At 41.4% G+C, this 16,103-nt stretch overlaps 1 protein-coding gene across 1 annotated transcript; it reads left to right on the forward strand.

The window, feature by feature from the left end:
* Nucleotides 1–2,615: 2,615 nt before the first annotated feature.
* LOC127006605 (kelch-like protein diablo) lies at nucleotides 2,616–14,904 on the forward strand. The gene is made up of 8 exons (XM_050876694.1): nucleotides 2,616–3,203; nucleotides 3,331–3,520; nucleotides 4,807–4,943; nucleotides 5,330–5,485; nucleotides 7,647–7,963; nucleotides 12,831–13,018; nucleotides 13,354–13,569; nucleotides 14,210–14,904. The coding sequence occupies exons 1-8, from the start codon at nucleotides 3,037–3,039 to the stop codon at nucleotides 14,648–14,650; spliced, it is 1,812 nt and encodes a 603-aa protein (XP_050732651.1). The 5' UTR covers nucleotides 2,616–3,036; the 3' UTR covers nucleotides 14,651–14,904.
* Nucleotides 14,905–16,103: the final 1,199 nt, after the last annotated feature.

Raw genomic sequence — 16,103 nt, forward strand, 5'->3', positions numbered from 1 at the left:
AGGCTTTACAATACTATCCACGCACACTGAATACTTTAAATGATCATAGGTGACGTTTTGGTTGCTTTATATATTTCAGGTTTTGATGCTAAGGCTTAGAAATGGGTTTATAGTCATGTTTAAGCCGCGTCAAGGCACCCGAACATGGTCTAAACAAACCCGTGGTAATTTATCGGGATTACAATATTGATTTATGGTGAAGTGTTGGTCTGCTCGTCAAGGGCAAAATATGAGGCTGGTCCATGCACTCGCCTTGCTATAATGAAGCATACACAGTCTTTTCAAGAACTAAAACACCGGACATGTCTGATACGAGATGTCACCCGCCCCTGTCATGCTTGATTTAATTATGGCTGGCAGTGATGCTTAATTGGTCTGTTCGTTAAGACCAATATAATAGAGATAATATATCCATTTATCTTGTAATGGCTAAATCGATCCACTTTTATGAACCACGTCCCGCGGCCGAGTATAGTGGTAGTAAGTATATCTCGGTTGTCATTCTCGTTATCTTCTCTTTAGATAAAGCCACACAATATACGCACATCACGCCCATTAAAGCAGGTGTTGTGATGACCATGATAACAGTATTAACACCATGATTTTTCTTCGGTAAGCACCAAAAAAACACATGTATCCTTAGTTGTATATAATCACACTCTGTACTGCCTGGGGGTTGGGATGGCATGCTCCTCCCTTCTCCTTTGTTGTTTTACTTGCAACAATAAACTATCAATCAATCAATCAACAGGGAGGCAAATTAGCAGGCAGAGATAGGCTATATATAGGATCGAATAATACTGATGCTGGTGAGCGCTGATGATCGAGTGACGAGAATAATGATAAGAATACTACTATAATTATATCACTAATGATAATAATGATACGATGATAATAAAAAATATTTTGTGTACCTCCCTTACCTGAATTTCTTACCTGGATGGGGACACGCTCCATCTATAAAACTGTGCGATGTCCCCAACCAAAACTGCAGCTGATGATTTTCATTAAGATGGTCATGCAGATGGTTGGCTAATATGACATCACGAGATGGAACGGACAACTTCAAATTTTCAATACCCAGTCAATAACATCAGTCCAAACAAGACACCCAAAGAACAACCAAACCACGTGGCAAATTAATCAAACTCGTATAAGATCTGACCACTGATCTCTAATATAAGTGGATTGGTTGACTCCGTGCAAATCCGAATCCCGCAGCCGCCATCTTAAGATTCCCTCGGGCCGAGGCATAAATGTAAAAAAATCTGCATCAGCGCTCGCTGAGTGGCAGTAACACGTGGTAAAACACTTCATTACGAATTTATTAATTTATTGAATTTTTCAATGCCCTAACTACTAGCTTTTTATTCGTTTATGAGGAAAAAAACATTCGTTACCTGTCTCCATATTTCAAACAAAACAACACATTTTCGCGTTATTTGACTGTTACATCCTCTGTATAGCATGTATGATATGTGTTTGCTTACAAAGTACTTTTTCAGTGGATTGGGAAATAGCAAATTAATGTTAGTCATCATCAAAATGCCTAACGAAAATTAGATTTGATTGATAAATTTCTTTTGGCCACCCATTAAAACATTTATCCATATTCTAAATCTAGGATTTGAAACAGAAAACAAATCAGTTTGAGGAGTAGCTAAAGCGCACGTTCAATTAACTAAATAATACACGCAGTACGTGACATGAAATAGTCACAGTGCTGCTGGCCACTTTGAAGTTTTGTGTAAATGACAAATATAATATGCAGTCAACTTAAATATTATAGTTTACAAGAACAGCAAAAATCATGTCACTACGTGTATTATTCAGTTAGTTGAACGTGCGCTTTCGTTACTCCTCAAACTGATTCATTTTCTGTTTCAAATCTTAGATTTAGAATATAGAGTAAAAAAATATACCATCAACTGAAAAACCTTGATCATAGTGATCAGTAACATAGTTATAAGTGTATAATAACTGCTCAGACACTGACCTGCCAGATCTATAAAACCATACTGAGAAGGTGAAAGTAATTCATGACTATAATATGTTAACCCCACCGCCCAAAAAAAAGTTTAATTCTCTCAAAAGATTTTGAGCACACATATGTCAGTTAAGCTTATAGGTACGTACATTAATTAGCGCGGTCACACATTGATATGAATTAATTTCTGAACAGTACGTATAACAACAGGGGGTAACTCATATAATAGAAGGGGCACATCTTTTTAAAAAGACAGAAGGAATATACCATCTGGGCCAGAACAAGCAGAAGGTTAAATGAGCCAAAATATTCTTAATTTGAAAAATGTCAAAACTTTTTTCTGGGGGGGTATTTCGTTGGGGATATACCCCAAGGGACTGCTGTATAGGATAAGGATTAAGCAAGAACTCTAGATAATATGGTGGAAAAAGCCCAGCGAAATGGTTTGCCATATCTGCAGCCTCAACACACGGCATTCGTCCTCACTATATTACGGCCCAACAGTCGGACGCTGAACCTTCTTATGACGGAGGTCATATGAAGGTCTCCTTCGTTGTGTCCCTTTACAACAATAAACCATCAATAATAATGATGATAATGATAATAATAGCAGTAGGCTCGTCGCCCCGGCTCGGCCCCGCGCTACCTACCACAGCACAGCCTCCGAATAGTAAACAGACCATCCAGCCATAGCGCCAAGGGAGGCAGGCTACGCATCTTGGGCAGGCGGCGAACCCATCACACCCCCATGGTTGACAGGCTTCATCCTCACTGCCTGGCCTACAAAATACATGTAGGCTGGATATAACGGGCGCAATAGGTTATAATTAGCACCCTACATGGCCGTGAGCCTTGCCTCAAATATCGCGTGACACTGGATCGTAAGGTATCTTGTTGCGGTCTTCGTAGTGTTTAGTTTCCTGACACTCACAAAGTCACGAGTTGCTGCGGAAAAGAGATTCTCAAGCGTCCAGTATTCAATTCTATAGCACTATGTGACAGCCCAGAAACGAGTGTAAAAGGCAAGGGAAGGTCAAAGTCGCATCATCATGAATCGTCAGGAGTTTTCGACGGGCAAGCTCCACGCCACGAGGGTCCTGAATGAGCTGTGTTCCCTGAGACACTTTGAGGCGCTGTGTGATGGCATAGTGAAGCTCACAGACGGCTCAGTCAAGATCAGCAAGGCAGTCCTGGCCTCAGGGTGCCCCTACTTCAGGTTTGTGTTGATATCCCTTGCTCTGTGCTCAGGAAATACCCATCAGCATATTATTACCAATGGATCACAAACATATACATTTCCTGTTATGAAACTTCTTTCAACTTTGATTTTATATTTTACTCAGAATCTTGTATGAATTTGAGGAAGGGGCACAGCAAGGGAACAACCGCACTGCAGAACCCACGCTGGACATCACTTGTGCCACCTTTGAGCTCATCCTGGACTTCATCTACACAGGAAAGGTTGTTATTGACAACGATAATATTGAGGAAATCTTAAAGGCCAGCGATCTCCTTCTTATGACCGACTTGAAGGTAGGATTTATGTTAGTTGCATTTTTTATCCATGAAAAATGTTTGGGATGCAGCTGTATATGCATGGTATATGTTCAATAACTTGTATGCATCATTCCAATGACATACATAGATATGTAGATGGTGGCTGAAGTTCTTGTGAGGCCTGTGTATCCAGATTTTCATTAGGGATGTACCGATACCAAAATTTTGACCGATATTGATACCGATACCCCAATATTTGACTGATACCGATACTGATACCTGTGCACTTATTTCTTTTATACAACAATTCCAGCAGCTAAAGGGCAATCAATATCAAATGTTAAGAAAAAAAAAGACCCACTACTTGTTGTTCCACCATTGAGGGGAAGAAAAAAAAGTAATCAGTGCTGGCCTGAAAAAAGGTGTTCATAGTCATGAAGACTGTGAAAGAAATCCCCAGACCCTGGCAGTGTACCCCGTTGCGGGGCGACCGTCTGACTGACTGAGGCAGGCAAATGAGACGAGTGGAGGGGCTCCGCCAATCTCACGTCAAAGCTAATAGTACTAAACCTGTATTGTACACGTATGCGGTACTGAAGGCTTTACTGTATACTAAGTATTATATACTTGTCTTCAAAGTAATATGAATCTTATCGTTTAAAGTGATAAAAATTAAATCGCGGGAAAATCCAAACTTTGTAGTATCCTACTAATATTTTTTCGACAGTTTAGAAAATCCAATTTCTATTGAATAAAATTATTTGCAATGAGTGACATGCGACGTACAAAACTCCTTCAAGTATCGGTAGTATTGGCGGAAAATCAGCTGATACCGATACCACCGATACATCGGTACATCCCTAATTTTCATGGATATCGTTAATGGCCTCTGCCTCCCAGTTTTGAGTGACCATGTTGTTTCATGGCACTGAGTCCAAGGGAACCTGTTAATCTTATTTCTAGTCCATGTCTGCCCAGTGTTTGTCAAGGTGGCTCTTGAGGGCCTGGAAACTAAGCATCCATCTCATAATCTTTAAGTTTTAATCATATTTCCCATGACTTGCATACTTGAAAAAATAAAACTTTAAGAATAATGTTAGAGCTTTGAAGGGCATATGTGTCATTTTTGTACCTTACATATATATATATATATATATATATATATATATATATATATATATATATATATATATATATATATATATATATATATATATATATATATATATATATATATATATATATATATATATATATATATATATTTTTTTTTTGACCTGTGTGTGGAGGTTGCTTCATGTTTGTCTCTCTCTGTCTCCTAGGAACTTTGCATTCAATACCTGCTTAGTAAAATAGACGTGGACAACTGTTTGGGGGTGTTGCAGTTTGCTCAGCAGTTCTCATGTCCAAGGCTGGTCCATTACGCCAAGGACTTCATCTGTGAACACTTTAAGCACAGGTCTGACTTATTTTATTACATAATATGTCCGTCTGCTTGCACATTACATTGTCTAAGTCACTCTTAGATCTTGTATATGGAGTTAAAGTTTTATTCATATACAAATTTACAGGTAAAGTATGTGAATCACTATGTATTATATGTGAAAAAATCTCCCTTATTCATATTTTTTATATTTTTTTTACAGCAAGAGAGACAACTCAAGGGCAAAAAGCAAAGTCAGCAAAAATGTTTGCTAGGAACTGCCTCAATAACAGAAACAGAAAACTGTATGAATCACTATGTAATGTGTAAGACAGTAGTCTCATCTATTCATAATTCTGCTGAAAAATAGTATGAATCACCTTGTATTGTATTTATAGAGTAATTTGTTGACAAACTTGCAGGCAAATAGTGCGAACAGATGAGTTCCGAAGCCTGAATGAGGGACGTGTGAAGGAGCTGCTCTCTCAGGATGGCCTCTCGGTGAAGTCTGAAGTGGACATCCTGACAGCTCTGGTGGTGTGGCTCAACGCTAACCTGTCATCAACTCCGGATGTGGAGTGAGTATGGCTTGAATGTGTTATGGTCTGTGTAGGAGAGGAAGTTGCTGTGTCTTGTTGATATATATTGGAAAAAGATTTGTTCTGTCTTCGAGCTAGTGCATAAGGCTGTGATATAAATACGAAAAGAACCTTGATGCGAGTGTTGTGAAATGAATAGATCATTATCCTAACACTAAGCAACCATTTAGTGCTGTCATGAATTTAAAACTGTAATGGGTTGTTATATGGGGGGAAATGAATGCTGTGTTAGTATTAAATGATATTAAGGTCTTGAAAAGGAACAAGAAGTAAAAAAATAGCAAAAGATATAAAACCATGCAAAATTAGTTGTCTAGGGCTAACGTTCAAGGCAAGGGGGTATGGTTAGTAAGAGTGCATCCCTTGTAATGGTCTCCAGCCCCTGTCACTCAAGCCCCCACCTTTGAGGAAATTCTGAAGGCTACCAATTTCCTCCCTATGACTGACTTGAAGGTTTATTGGACATCATATTAAGGCAGCTGAATATGTCTTGCTGTTATTCACCCTCACAGCATTCACAGGTCCTTTTCACCATTATGCTCACCCTCACAACAGCCACAGGTCACCCTAACATTCACCCTCACAACAGCCCCAGGTTACCCTAACACTCACCCTCACAACAGCTACAGGTCACCCTAACACTCACCCTCACAACAGCCACAGGTCACCCTAACACTCACCCTCACAACAGCCCCAGGTCACCCTAACACTCACCCTCACAACAGCCCCAGGTCACCCTAACACTCACCCTCAAAACAGCCCCAGGTCACCCTAACACTCACCCTCACAACAGCCACAGGTCACCCTAACACTCACCCTCACAACAGCCAAAGGTTACCCTAAAGGCGGCTTTACATCTGGCAATTCCTGGCCAGCAATACAGCCACGACGATCTAGCGGCTAGACCAGCTGGGTGCTCTCAGGAGCAAGTACGTTCACACGTGGGAGGAGCCGCCGGGAGCATCAAGATGTGAACTGCTAGTAAATGCAAGGGCATGAATTCATCCCAGATACCCCAAAAGGCTACTACCATATATTAAAACCACAATGAGTTTGGTCCATTAGCCTAATATTGTAGAAATACTTTAAGTAAACGAGTTGTACCTTCAGTAGTATTGATTGATTGATTGTTCATTGTTGCATTTAACAACAAAGGAGAAGGGAGGAACATGCCATCGCAACCCCCAGGCATTACATAGTGTGATTATATAGTACACGAAAATAATCGTTCCTTACCTCCTTCGATATCTCGCAGAGATAAACATTTCTCGGATGTTGCTGCCACTCTCTCAAAAGTTGTTTTGCGTAGACTCAGCTTCTCATACGGCTTATCTTGTGGGTCCCACAAGTATCTATGCTGCCTAACTTCTTCTAGTAATGCCACCTCGGCCTCCTGGCTCCAAATCTTGTTGTCTGTATCTGTCATTTCTTGTTTTATTGGCGCTGACATGTTGTACTCAGCCGCCAGTCGGCAATACAAGACGGACGCGCTCAGCTGCAGAAAACTTGCCGCAAGAAGGGCTCCCAGACCCAGACCCAGACCAAATATGCAGCCGCGCCTGTATTGCCGACTAGGAATTGCCAGCTGTAAAGCCGCCTTTACACTCATTCTCACAACAGCCCCTGGTCACCCTAACACTTACCTTCACAACAGCCACAGGTCACCCTAACATTCACCTTCACAACAGCCACAGGTCACCCTAACACTCACCTTCACAACAGCCACAGGTCACCCTAACACTCACCTTCACAACAGCCACAGGTCACCCTAACATTCACCTTCACAACAGCCACAGGTCACCCTAACACTCACCCTCACAACAGCTACAAGTCACTAACACCCACCCTCACAACAGCCACAAGTCACCCTAACACTCACCCTCACAACACCTACAAGTCACTCTAACACCCACCCTCACAACAGCTACAAGTCACTCTAACACTCACCCTCACAACAGTTACAAGTCACCCTAACACTCACCTTCACAACAGCCAAGGTCACTTTCACCCTCACACTCACTCCTACAGCAGTTACAGGTCCTTCTCATCCTCCCCTTCACATTTACCCTCAGTCCTTTTTATCCTCTCCTTCACCTTCACCCTCACAGTTGCCTCAGGTCCCCCTCACCCTCACCTCCAGGTCAATGGTCACCACCTGCCTGCGTGAGTCCTCAGACCTCAGCTATGACCCCAAGTTTCAGCGTGCCCTACAGGACCTCCGAGCCTCTTCCCCTCCTTGGGACTCCCCTGGGGCTGATAGGGTTCGGGACGCCCTCAGGAAGACCCGGCGCATCAGGTCTATCCGAGAGCGTGGCACAAAGACCGTCCTGGCGTGCTGTGACGGACAGGCAGTCATCTACCTGGTGGATGTCTTGGGCACTGGCAAGCACTCTGGCAGCCATGTGGTGCTGCCTCCGCTGCTGGTGCCAAGGATCAGACCAGCACTGGTGGTGGAGGGTGAGTTCTTGATTTATTTATTTATTTTTTCAGTTTAATACCCACCCATTCTTCCACCATAGAAAAATCAGTATGTTGGTTTAACCCTATACGTTCCGACCCCTTGAGATTTTTCGCCCTCGTATAGCCAGCATCGTATTGATTTTTCTGAACAACAATAACGCTCGTGAACACTAAGTACTGGAACCTAATCAATGGTGTAAAGCAATAGTGAATAATGAGTGAAAATAAACTCTCAAGAAATAAAATCCTTTTCTCCCTCTTCCTCCTATTCTTCCTTCTTTTCTTCTTCTTCCTCCTCTTCCTATTCTTCCTTCTTTTCTTCTTCTTCTTCCTCTTCTTCCTTCTTTTCCTCCTCCTCTTCTTTCTCCTTTTCTTCTTCCTCCTCTTCCTCTTCTTTCTCCTTTTATTCTTCCTCTTCCTCTTCTTCCTCCTCTTCCTCCTTTTCCTTTTCTCGCTAGCTTCTCGCCTCTTTTTCTTCCTCTTCCTTTTCTTCTGCCTCTTCCTCTTCTTCCTCTTCCTTCCTTCTTCCTCTTCTTCTTCATCTTCCTCCTCTTCCTGTTCTTCCTCCTCCTCCTCTTCTTCCTCTTCATCCTCTTCTTCCTTACTCTTCTTCCTGCTCTTCCTCCTTTCCTTCCTCCTCTTCTTCCTCCTTTCCTCTTCTTCCTCCTCTTCCTCTTCTTTCTCCTTTCCTCTTCCCTCTTTTCCCTCCTCTTCCTCTTCTTCTTTTCCTTTTCCTCTTCCTCTGCTTCCTACTTTTCCTCCTCTTCCTAGCTTCTCGTCCTACTCTTCTTCCTCATTCTTCCTCTCACTCTTCCTTTTCTTCTTCCTTCTCATCTTCTTCTTCCTTTTCTTGATTTTGCTCTTCTTCTTCCTCCTCTTCCTCTTTCTCTTCTTCCTCCTCTCCCACCTCTTCCTCTATTTCCTCCTCTTCTTCCTCTTCCTCTTCTTCATCCTCTTCCTCCTTTTCTTCCTCTTCTTCCTACTCTTCCTAGTCTTCCTCTTCTTCCTACTCTTCTTCTTCTTCCTTTGTCCTTCCCTTTTCCTCCTTCCTCGTCTTCTTCCTATTCTTCTTCCTTTTCTTCTTCTCCTTTTCCTTCCTTTCTAGTCCTTCTTTCCTCTCTTTCTTCTTCTTCTCCTTTTTCCCCCTCCTTTCCTTCTTCCTCTTCCTTTCTTCTCCTTCTCTTCTTCCTTCTTCTTCATCCTCCCTCCTTCCTCCTCTTCTTCCTCCTCCTTCTCTTCCTCTCTTCTTCATCCTCTTCTTCCTCCTTTTTGGTGATGATGGTGATGGTGGTGATGATGATGGTGGTGATGATGGTGATGATGGTGATGATGGTGGTGATGATGATGGTGATGATGGTGGTGATGATGATGGTGGTGATGATGATGGTGGTGATGATGGTGGTGGTGATGATGGTGGTGATGATGGTGGTGATGATGATGATGGTGATGATGATGGTGGTGATGGTGATGGTGGTGATGATGATGGTGGTGATGGTGATGATGGTGATGGTGGTGATGATGATGATGGTGATGATGATGATGGTGGTGATGGTGATGATGGTGGTGATGATGGTGGTGATGATGGTGGTGATGATGATGGTGGTGATGATGATGGTGATGATGGTGATGGTGGTGATGATTATGGTGGTGATGATGGTGGTGATGATGATGGTGATGATGATGGTGATGATGATGGTGATGGTGGTGATGATTATGGTGGTGATGATTATGGTGGTGATGATGGTGGTGGTGATGGTGGTGGTGATGATGATGGTGGTGATAATGATGGTGGTGATGATGGTGGTGGTGATGATGGTGGTGATGATGGTGGTGATGATGTTGTTGATGATGATGATGATGTTGATGATGGTGTTGATGATGATGTTGATGGTGCTGATGCTGGTGGTGGTGATGTTGGTGATGATGATGGTGGTGATGCTGATGGTGATGATGGTGGTGATGATGGTGGTGATGATGATGGTGATGATGATGGTGATGGTGGTGATGATGATGGTGGTGATGATGGTGGTGGTGATGATGGTGGTGATGATGATGGTGGTGATGATGGTGATGGTGGTGATGAGGGTGATGATGATGGTGATGATGATGGTGGTGATGATGTTGGTGCTGATGATGGTGGTGATGATGATGGTGGTGATGATGATGGTGGTGATGATGATGGTGGTGGTGATGATGGTGATGGTGGTAGGGATGATGGTGGTGGTGATGATGATGGTGGTAGGGATGATGGTGGTGGTGATGATGATGGTGGTGATGATGGTGGTGATGATGGTGTTGATGATTATGGTGGTGATGATGTTGGTGTTGATGATGTTGGTGGTGATGGTGATGGTGGTGATGCTGATGATGGTGGTGATGGTGATGATGGTGGTGTTGTTGTTGGTGGTGATGATGTTGGTGATGATGGTGATGATGATGATGGTGGTGATGATGATGGTGATGATGGTGGTGATGATGGTGGTGATGATGGTGGTGATGATGATGGTGATGATGATGATGGTGATGATGGTGATGGTGGTGATGATGATGGTGGTGATGATGATGGTGGTGATGATGATGGTGGTGATGATGGTGGTCGTGATTGTGGCGTTGATGATAAGTGTCAGAGAGAGAGAGAGAGAGAGAGAGAGAGAGAGAGAGAGAGAGAGAGGCCAGTCATAGGCTATTTGACCGTTTGAACCTAGCTCCCCTCTCTTCCATCTTTCATAGTATTTTTTTTATTACGCTAAATTTCGCTTTCCTATTCGTCTTGATATCCCAAAATAATCTCTCTCCCTCTCTCTCTCTCTCAATGCATCCAGGTCCCCCAAAATAAACCATACGAGGCCAGTGATTTATAGAAAGTAATTTTTTTTTTGCCGATAAGAGTATATTTACTTATATTGAAAGGAACTCAATATGAATGACATGAATATTTCGCAGCAAGTGACACTGGCACTGATATTATTTTGGGTATTATCATTGTTGCCTGGTTAATATATATATATATATATATATATATATATATATATATAGAGAGAGAGAGAGAGAGAGAGAGAGAGAGAGGCCAGTCATAGGCTATTTGACCGTTTGAACCTAGCTCCCTCTCTTCCATCTTTCATAGTATTTGTTTTATTACGCTAAATTATTTGTTTGCCGATAAGAGTATATTTGCTTATATTGAAAGGAACTGAATATGAATGACATGAATATTTCGCAGCAAGTGACACTGGCACTGATATGATTTTGGGTATTATCATTGTTGCCTGGTTAATATATATATATATATATATATATATATATATATATATATATATATATATATATATATATATATATATATATATATATATATTAAAGATGGAAGAGAGGGGAGCTAGGTTCAAACGGTCAAATAGCCTATGACTGGCCTCTCTCTCTCTCTCTCTCGCTCTCTGACTCCAAGCACGTACGTTTTTTCTTTATTAGCTATATATAGGAATTGTCTGGCCAAAGTACAAGAAATTAACATATGTACGAGACACAGTTATCACCTTATGGTAGTGTCAAAATAAGTATTGTATGTGCCATAATTCGTCATCGCCTCGCCGCAATCACAAGCTCGTGTCGCCAACTGCCGTTGAATAACTCTCGTACACAGCGGGCTGTGTACGTTTTTATTATGTTTTTATTACAGCTAGCTTGTTTGTTGGTCTGTTTAGTGGATCAGCTAAAGCTTTGTTAACATAAAAGATGCAGAACATGCAGTATAGCACTATACAATACAGGTATATTAATACTTATAACAGTAATAATATCGTCATCCGGAGGCGTTTGAACGTTGGTTTTTTTTTCACAGCGTATCGCCGTGCTTCAAAATGATTCGCGTCGGTGTTTCTAAATATTCGTGTTTAGCAAGATAACGGAGGCTCCTATGGTTATTTTTGATATCGCATCTTAATCTACGGTATTTTCTACGTTTATCAGTAGGTCTGTTTTTCTTTTAAACTTGGTAATAAAAAAAAAATGATCGTTTTGACAAAAATCCTCAGGGGGGGGCAAATGTGGCCCGGGTCGGAACGAATAGGGTTAATGGACAGTGAAGCACTTATTTTTCATTGTACAGTAAAGGAAGCAGCTCAGGGGTAGAAGAAAGAATAAACTTAAAAAGCTTGCTGGTACTGCTCCTGCAAACAGTTGATAGTAAGGATAGCTGAAAGAGGGTCTAGTTGGGTGGAAGGGAGATGGAAACCTGTGAATGCACCTCTGCTAGGGACGTGTCAGTATTCCTCTCGGAATGATCTTTGATTTTTCTGTGTATTTTGTACTTGGTGTCACTCTAGTTCAGTATCAGCAACAGGGAAGTTTCAAGTTTTGAAATTTCAGTTTGGGTTTTAGGTGTCAAAAGTTCTTGATATTCATTGAGTTATGAGTGACCAATCTTTCTGTTTCCTGCTTCTTGATCCTTAACTTCCCCACTGTGCAGGAAGTTATATAGTGCAGTTAACTGCTCACTGGTGGATAACTCTTTGTGCTTCTTAGGGGCATGAGGTTGGAGAAGCAGCAGATGACTAGTGTGATGATGAAATTCTTGAGAGCAGTCAACATCATTCAGGGGGCTAACTTTTTGTGTTTGGGAGCTGGAGGCTGGGCAGGGAAAAGCAGATGTGTAATGGCCTGAGACATGAATAATGAGCTTGAAGGCTATATTTACCCTAGAAATTGAACCCTGGCCCTTGAGATGTGAGGCAAACTCTTTAGCATCAAACCAAAGAGGTGCCCCACAGCTTAAGGCCCTTACAGTCCTTATCCACATCTCAGGCCATTGTGGAGGATCAGTGTGATGTTGACGGCAGAGTTCTTGAGAGCAGGTAATTCTTCACAGGTGGGTATCTCTTTGTGCTTGGTGGGATGAGGCCGGGCAGGGAGAAGCAGATGACCAATGACATCCAGCGGTACGACCCGACCACCAACACCTGGATGCTCATGTCTCCAATGCCGTACAGCTGCTGCTCGCCGCACGTCATCGCACACGCAGGGAAGCTCTATGTCACTGGAGGCTTCAATGATGAGGTGAGGCTTACCTCCTCTTACTCACTCTTTCATGCCTCTTCTCCCAGTCCTGTATCATTTTCTTATTTATTTATTTTTTTTTTTTTTTTTGTGTGTGTGTGTATGGAGTGAATATGTGATTTTTTAGTTAACTTTCCAAGCTCAAGTAATTCTCAGCCTGTAAAATCATCTTTCTATAAATCCTGTTGTAGGTGTCTTGACCTCGTATAAGTTGGAAGTACAAAAACATGAATCTTCAAGAGGCCCCTTGGCATACACAGTGCAGCTCCTGGAAATTGAACACCATCTGTCCTCCCCAACCTTAAATTTACCTGGCCATTATGTTACTAAATCAGGTTGAGCTTGAGATCCCTAACCTGGAGGAGTTTGATATCTACACCAACAAGTGGAGGAGTCTGCCACCCATCCACAACGTGCGTCGCGGGGCAGCGGTGGCTGTGGCAGATGGCAAGATCTACTACATTGGAGGGACACCCTGGAGGGAACCCCCTGTGGGCAGCCTCTACTTCAAAGTTTTGGATGCTGTGGAAATATTCTGCATAAAGGAGGAGGTTGGTGGTTATTTTAGCTCCTCATTTTACAATAGCCTGACGACATACTTTCACTATGTTGTAAACTACATTAGCCTGATGACATACTTTCACTATGTTTGTAAACTTTCAAGTATCAAAAGTTAAAAAATATGAAGATACCACAAGTACACCCTTTTATTTCGGTCACACTCTATAGCTTTGTGACGACCAAACCTCCAGCACTGCAGTGTTGGCAAATCATTAACTACAGTAAATCTCTGATGTGGTGGACTAATCAAGCCACTGCCTTACACTAAATCAAACTTTAATTTATTTTTGCTCAGTTTGATGGAATATTTCAAAATGAATGTTACTTGTGGTAAAGCTACTTTGGATACAACTTTTAGTACAATCACTGCTTAGTATGATTATGTAAGCAAAATTTGCCCATCATGTAAAAGGTGAGCTAAGTAAAGAAATATGATTATTTTCTGAGCCTTCATGTGGGTGTATAGTGCAGAGACGTGAGACACTCCACCCGCCAACAGCCAATCAGTACCGTCCTTATCAACCCAGCAAGGAATTAAGCTACATCTTGGGGGATCTAACCTAAGTGATAGTCTGTAGTATGTGTACAGCCTTCCAAAATGAAGTCTGATCATTGTTGTCTGTGCCTCAGATATGGATGGCCGGCCCGCAGCTCAAGGTACGGAGAAGCCACGCAGCCGCTGTGTCACACAATGGGACGGTTTTTGTCGTGGGGGGAGCAAGGCCGATAGAGTGCCCAAGTGCACAGGGACAACTCAAGGTGACAGGAACAGAGGCGCTCTTCTGTGACTCCCCGATGGGGTGGACGCAGCTACCCAACTACACAGTCCCTAACGAGGCAAAGATCCACACCACGGCACTGGTGGACAAGGATCACATCCTCATCGTGGGCAATGCTGACCCCTCGGATACCCAGCGCTTCAACTGCTTCCTGCTGGAGGGGTCTGGGTGGGTGGTGCCACCAGGGATTGACAGCATACTATGGGCAGGCACCAAGACATTCTACAGCTTCGCTCTCTTCACCCTCCCGGCGGCAGCATTGCAGGAGCTCCGCTTTGAGGAGACAGAGTAGGTTTCATAATGTAGCTAGTGTTTATTTTTTGTATGATGTGCAAATTATATGGACCTTGCCAGGTTGTTGATGTGACGTGTTCCCTTCACTCATGCCATCACCAGCTGCCAGAGTCCAGTGTGTGTTTAAGTGTGACTCATTAACAGAGAATTATACAGAGGGTGTGGCACCAGTCCATCAACACCATTGTAATTAATATAGAAAATGCTACCCCGGAAATGGAGCTGAGGTGTAAAAATAAAATATTGTCAAAATGAAGTTTATCAATCTTCTTGACATTAGTTTATTTTTGTATATATATATATATATATATATATATATATATATATATATATATATATATATATATATATATATATATATATATATATATATATATATATATATATATATATATATATATATATATATATATATATATATATATATATATATATATATATATATATATATATATATATATATATATATATATATATATATATATATATTTATATATATATAAAATCTTTGCTTAATTTTCTAGGATCATATTATTCCTGATATGAGTACTCATTCGAGTGGTGTGTATGAAATGGCACACTCACCATAACCAATGTTTTCATAATGAGACTGCCTGAGCCGGGGAGGAGAGAGGAAAGGTTTTACTGACGGTTCTTGTCTCATTAATTACGGGTGTTGATATAGAGAGAAGCATATCTTTGGAAAGTTGTTGCTGCAGGACTAGTGAATATAAATCTTATGTGGGCTCTTTACATCATTATACAGCCCATATAAGCCTTGTATTCTTAAGGTAGTGTGTTTACAGCTTATGTAAGCTTCTTTGTGTGACAGTTAATGCAGCTTACATAAAGCTGTGTTGTTACGCGCTGCTGAGCGTTATTATCCATTCTGTGATGTTGCGATTCCAATCAAATTTGTCCTAATCTTGAGGCACCCATCCATCATTTTTAAAACAAATATAAACTATGTTGTTTTATGTTTTTTTTTATCATAAACCAAGACAAGTATCCTATTACTTTCTATAAAACATGGACTGCTCAACTGAAATAAATAATGCATTCCCATGTACAAACTCATTTTTCTTAACATCTTGAGACAGAGATTGATGGTCTCCCTAGATTTAGCTCTCAGGATATTGTTTTACTTTGTTAAATCTGCATACACTTTCATAATTAATACAAAACAGGTGTTATAAAAATTAATCTCTTGGGTACAGCTTTGCAAATAAGAAGTTTGTAATGTACGTCTTCATAAATCGGTAAAAAGCATTCAATTTATAAAGAGACGTCTAATAGAAGTTGGCTAGAGATTTCCGATTCCATAGAAAATTCCTGCTTTGTACAAATCCATGAAGATACACATGAATGTAATTAAATATATCACACATCAGTGCAAGATATTCTATATTATCTAATAGTGCTGTGCTGCAGGTAGAATTAAGTCTTTAACA

This window comes from Eriocheir sinensis, chromosome 33 (genome assembly GCF_024679095.1).
Source record: "Eriocheir sinensis breed Jianghai 21 chromosome 33, ASM2467909v1, whole genome shotgun sequence".
Taxonomy (NCBI): domain Eukaryota; kingdom Metazoa; phylum Arthropoda; class Malacostraca; order Decapoda; family Varunidae; genus Eriocheir; species Eriocheir sinensis.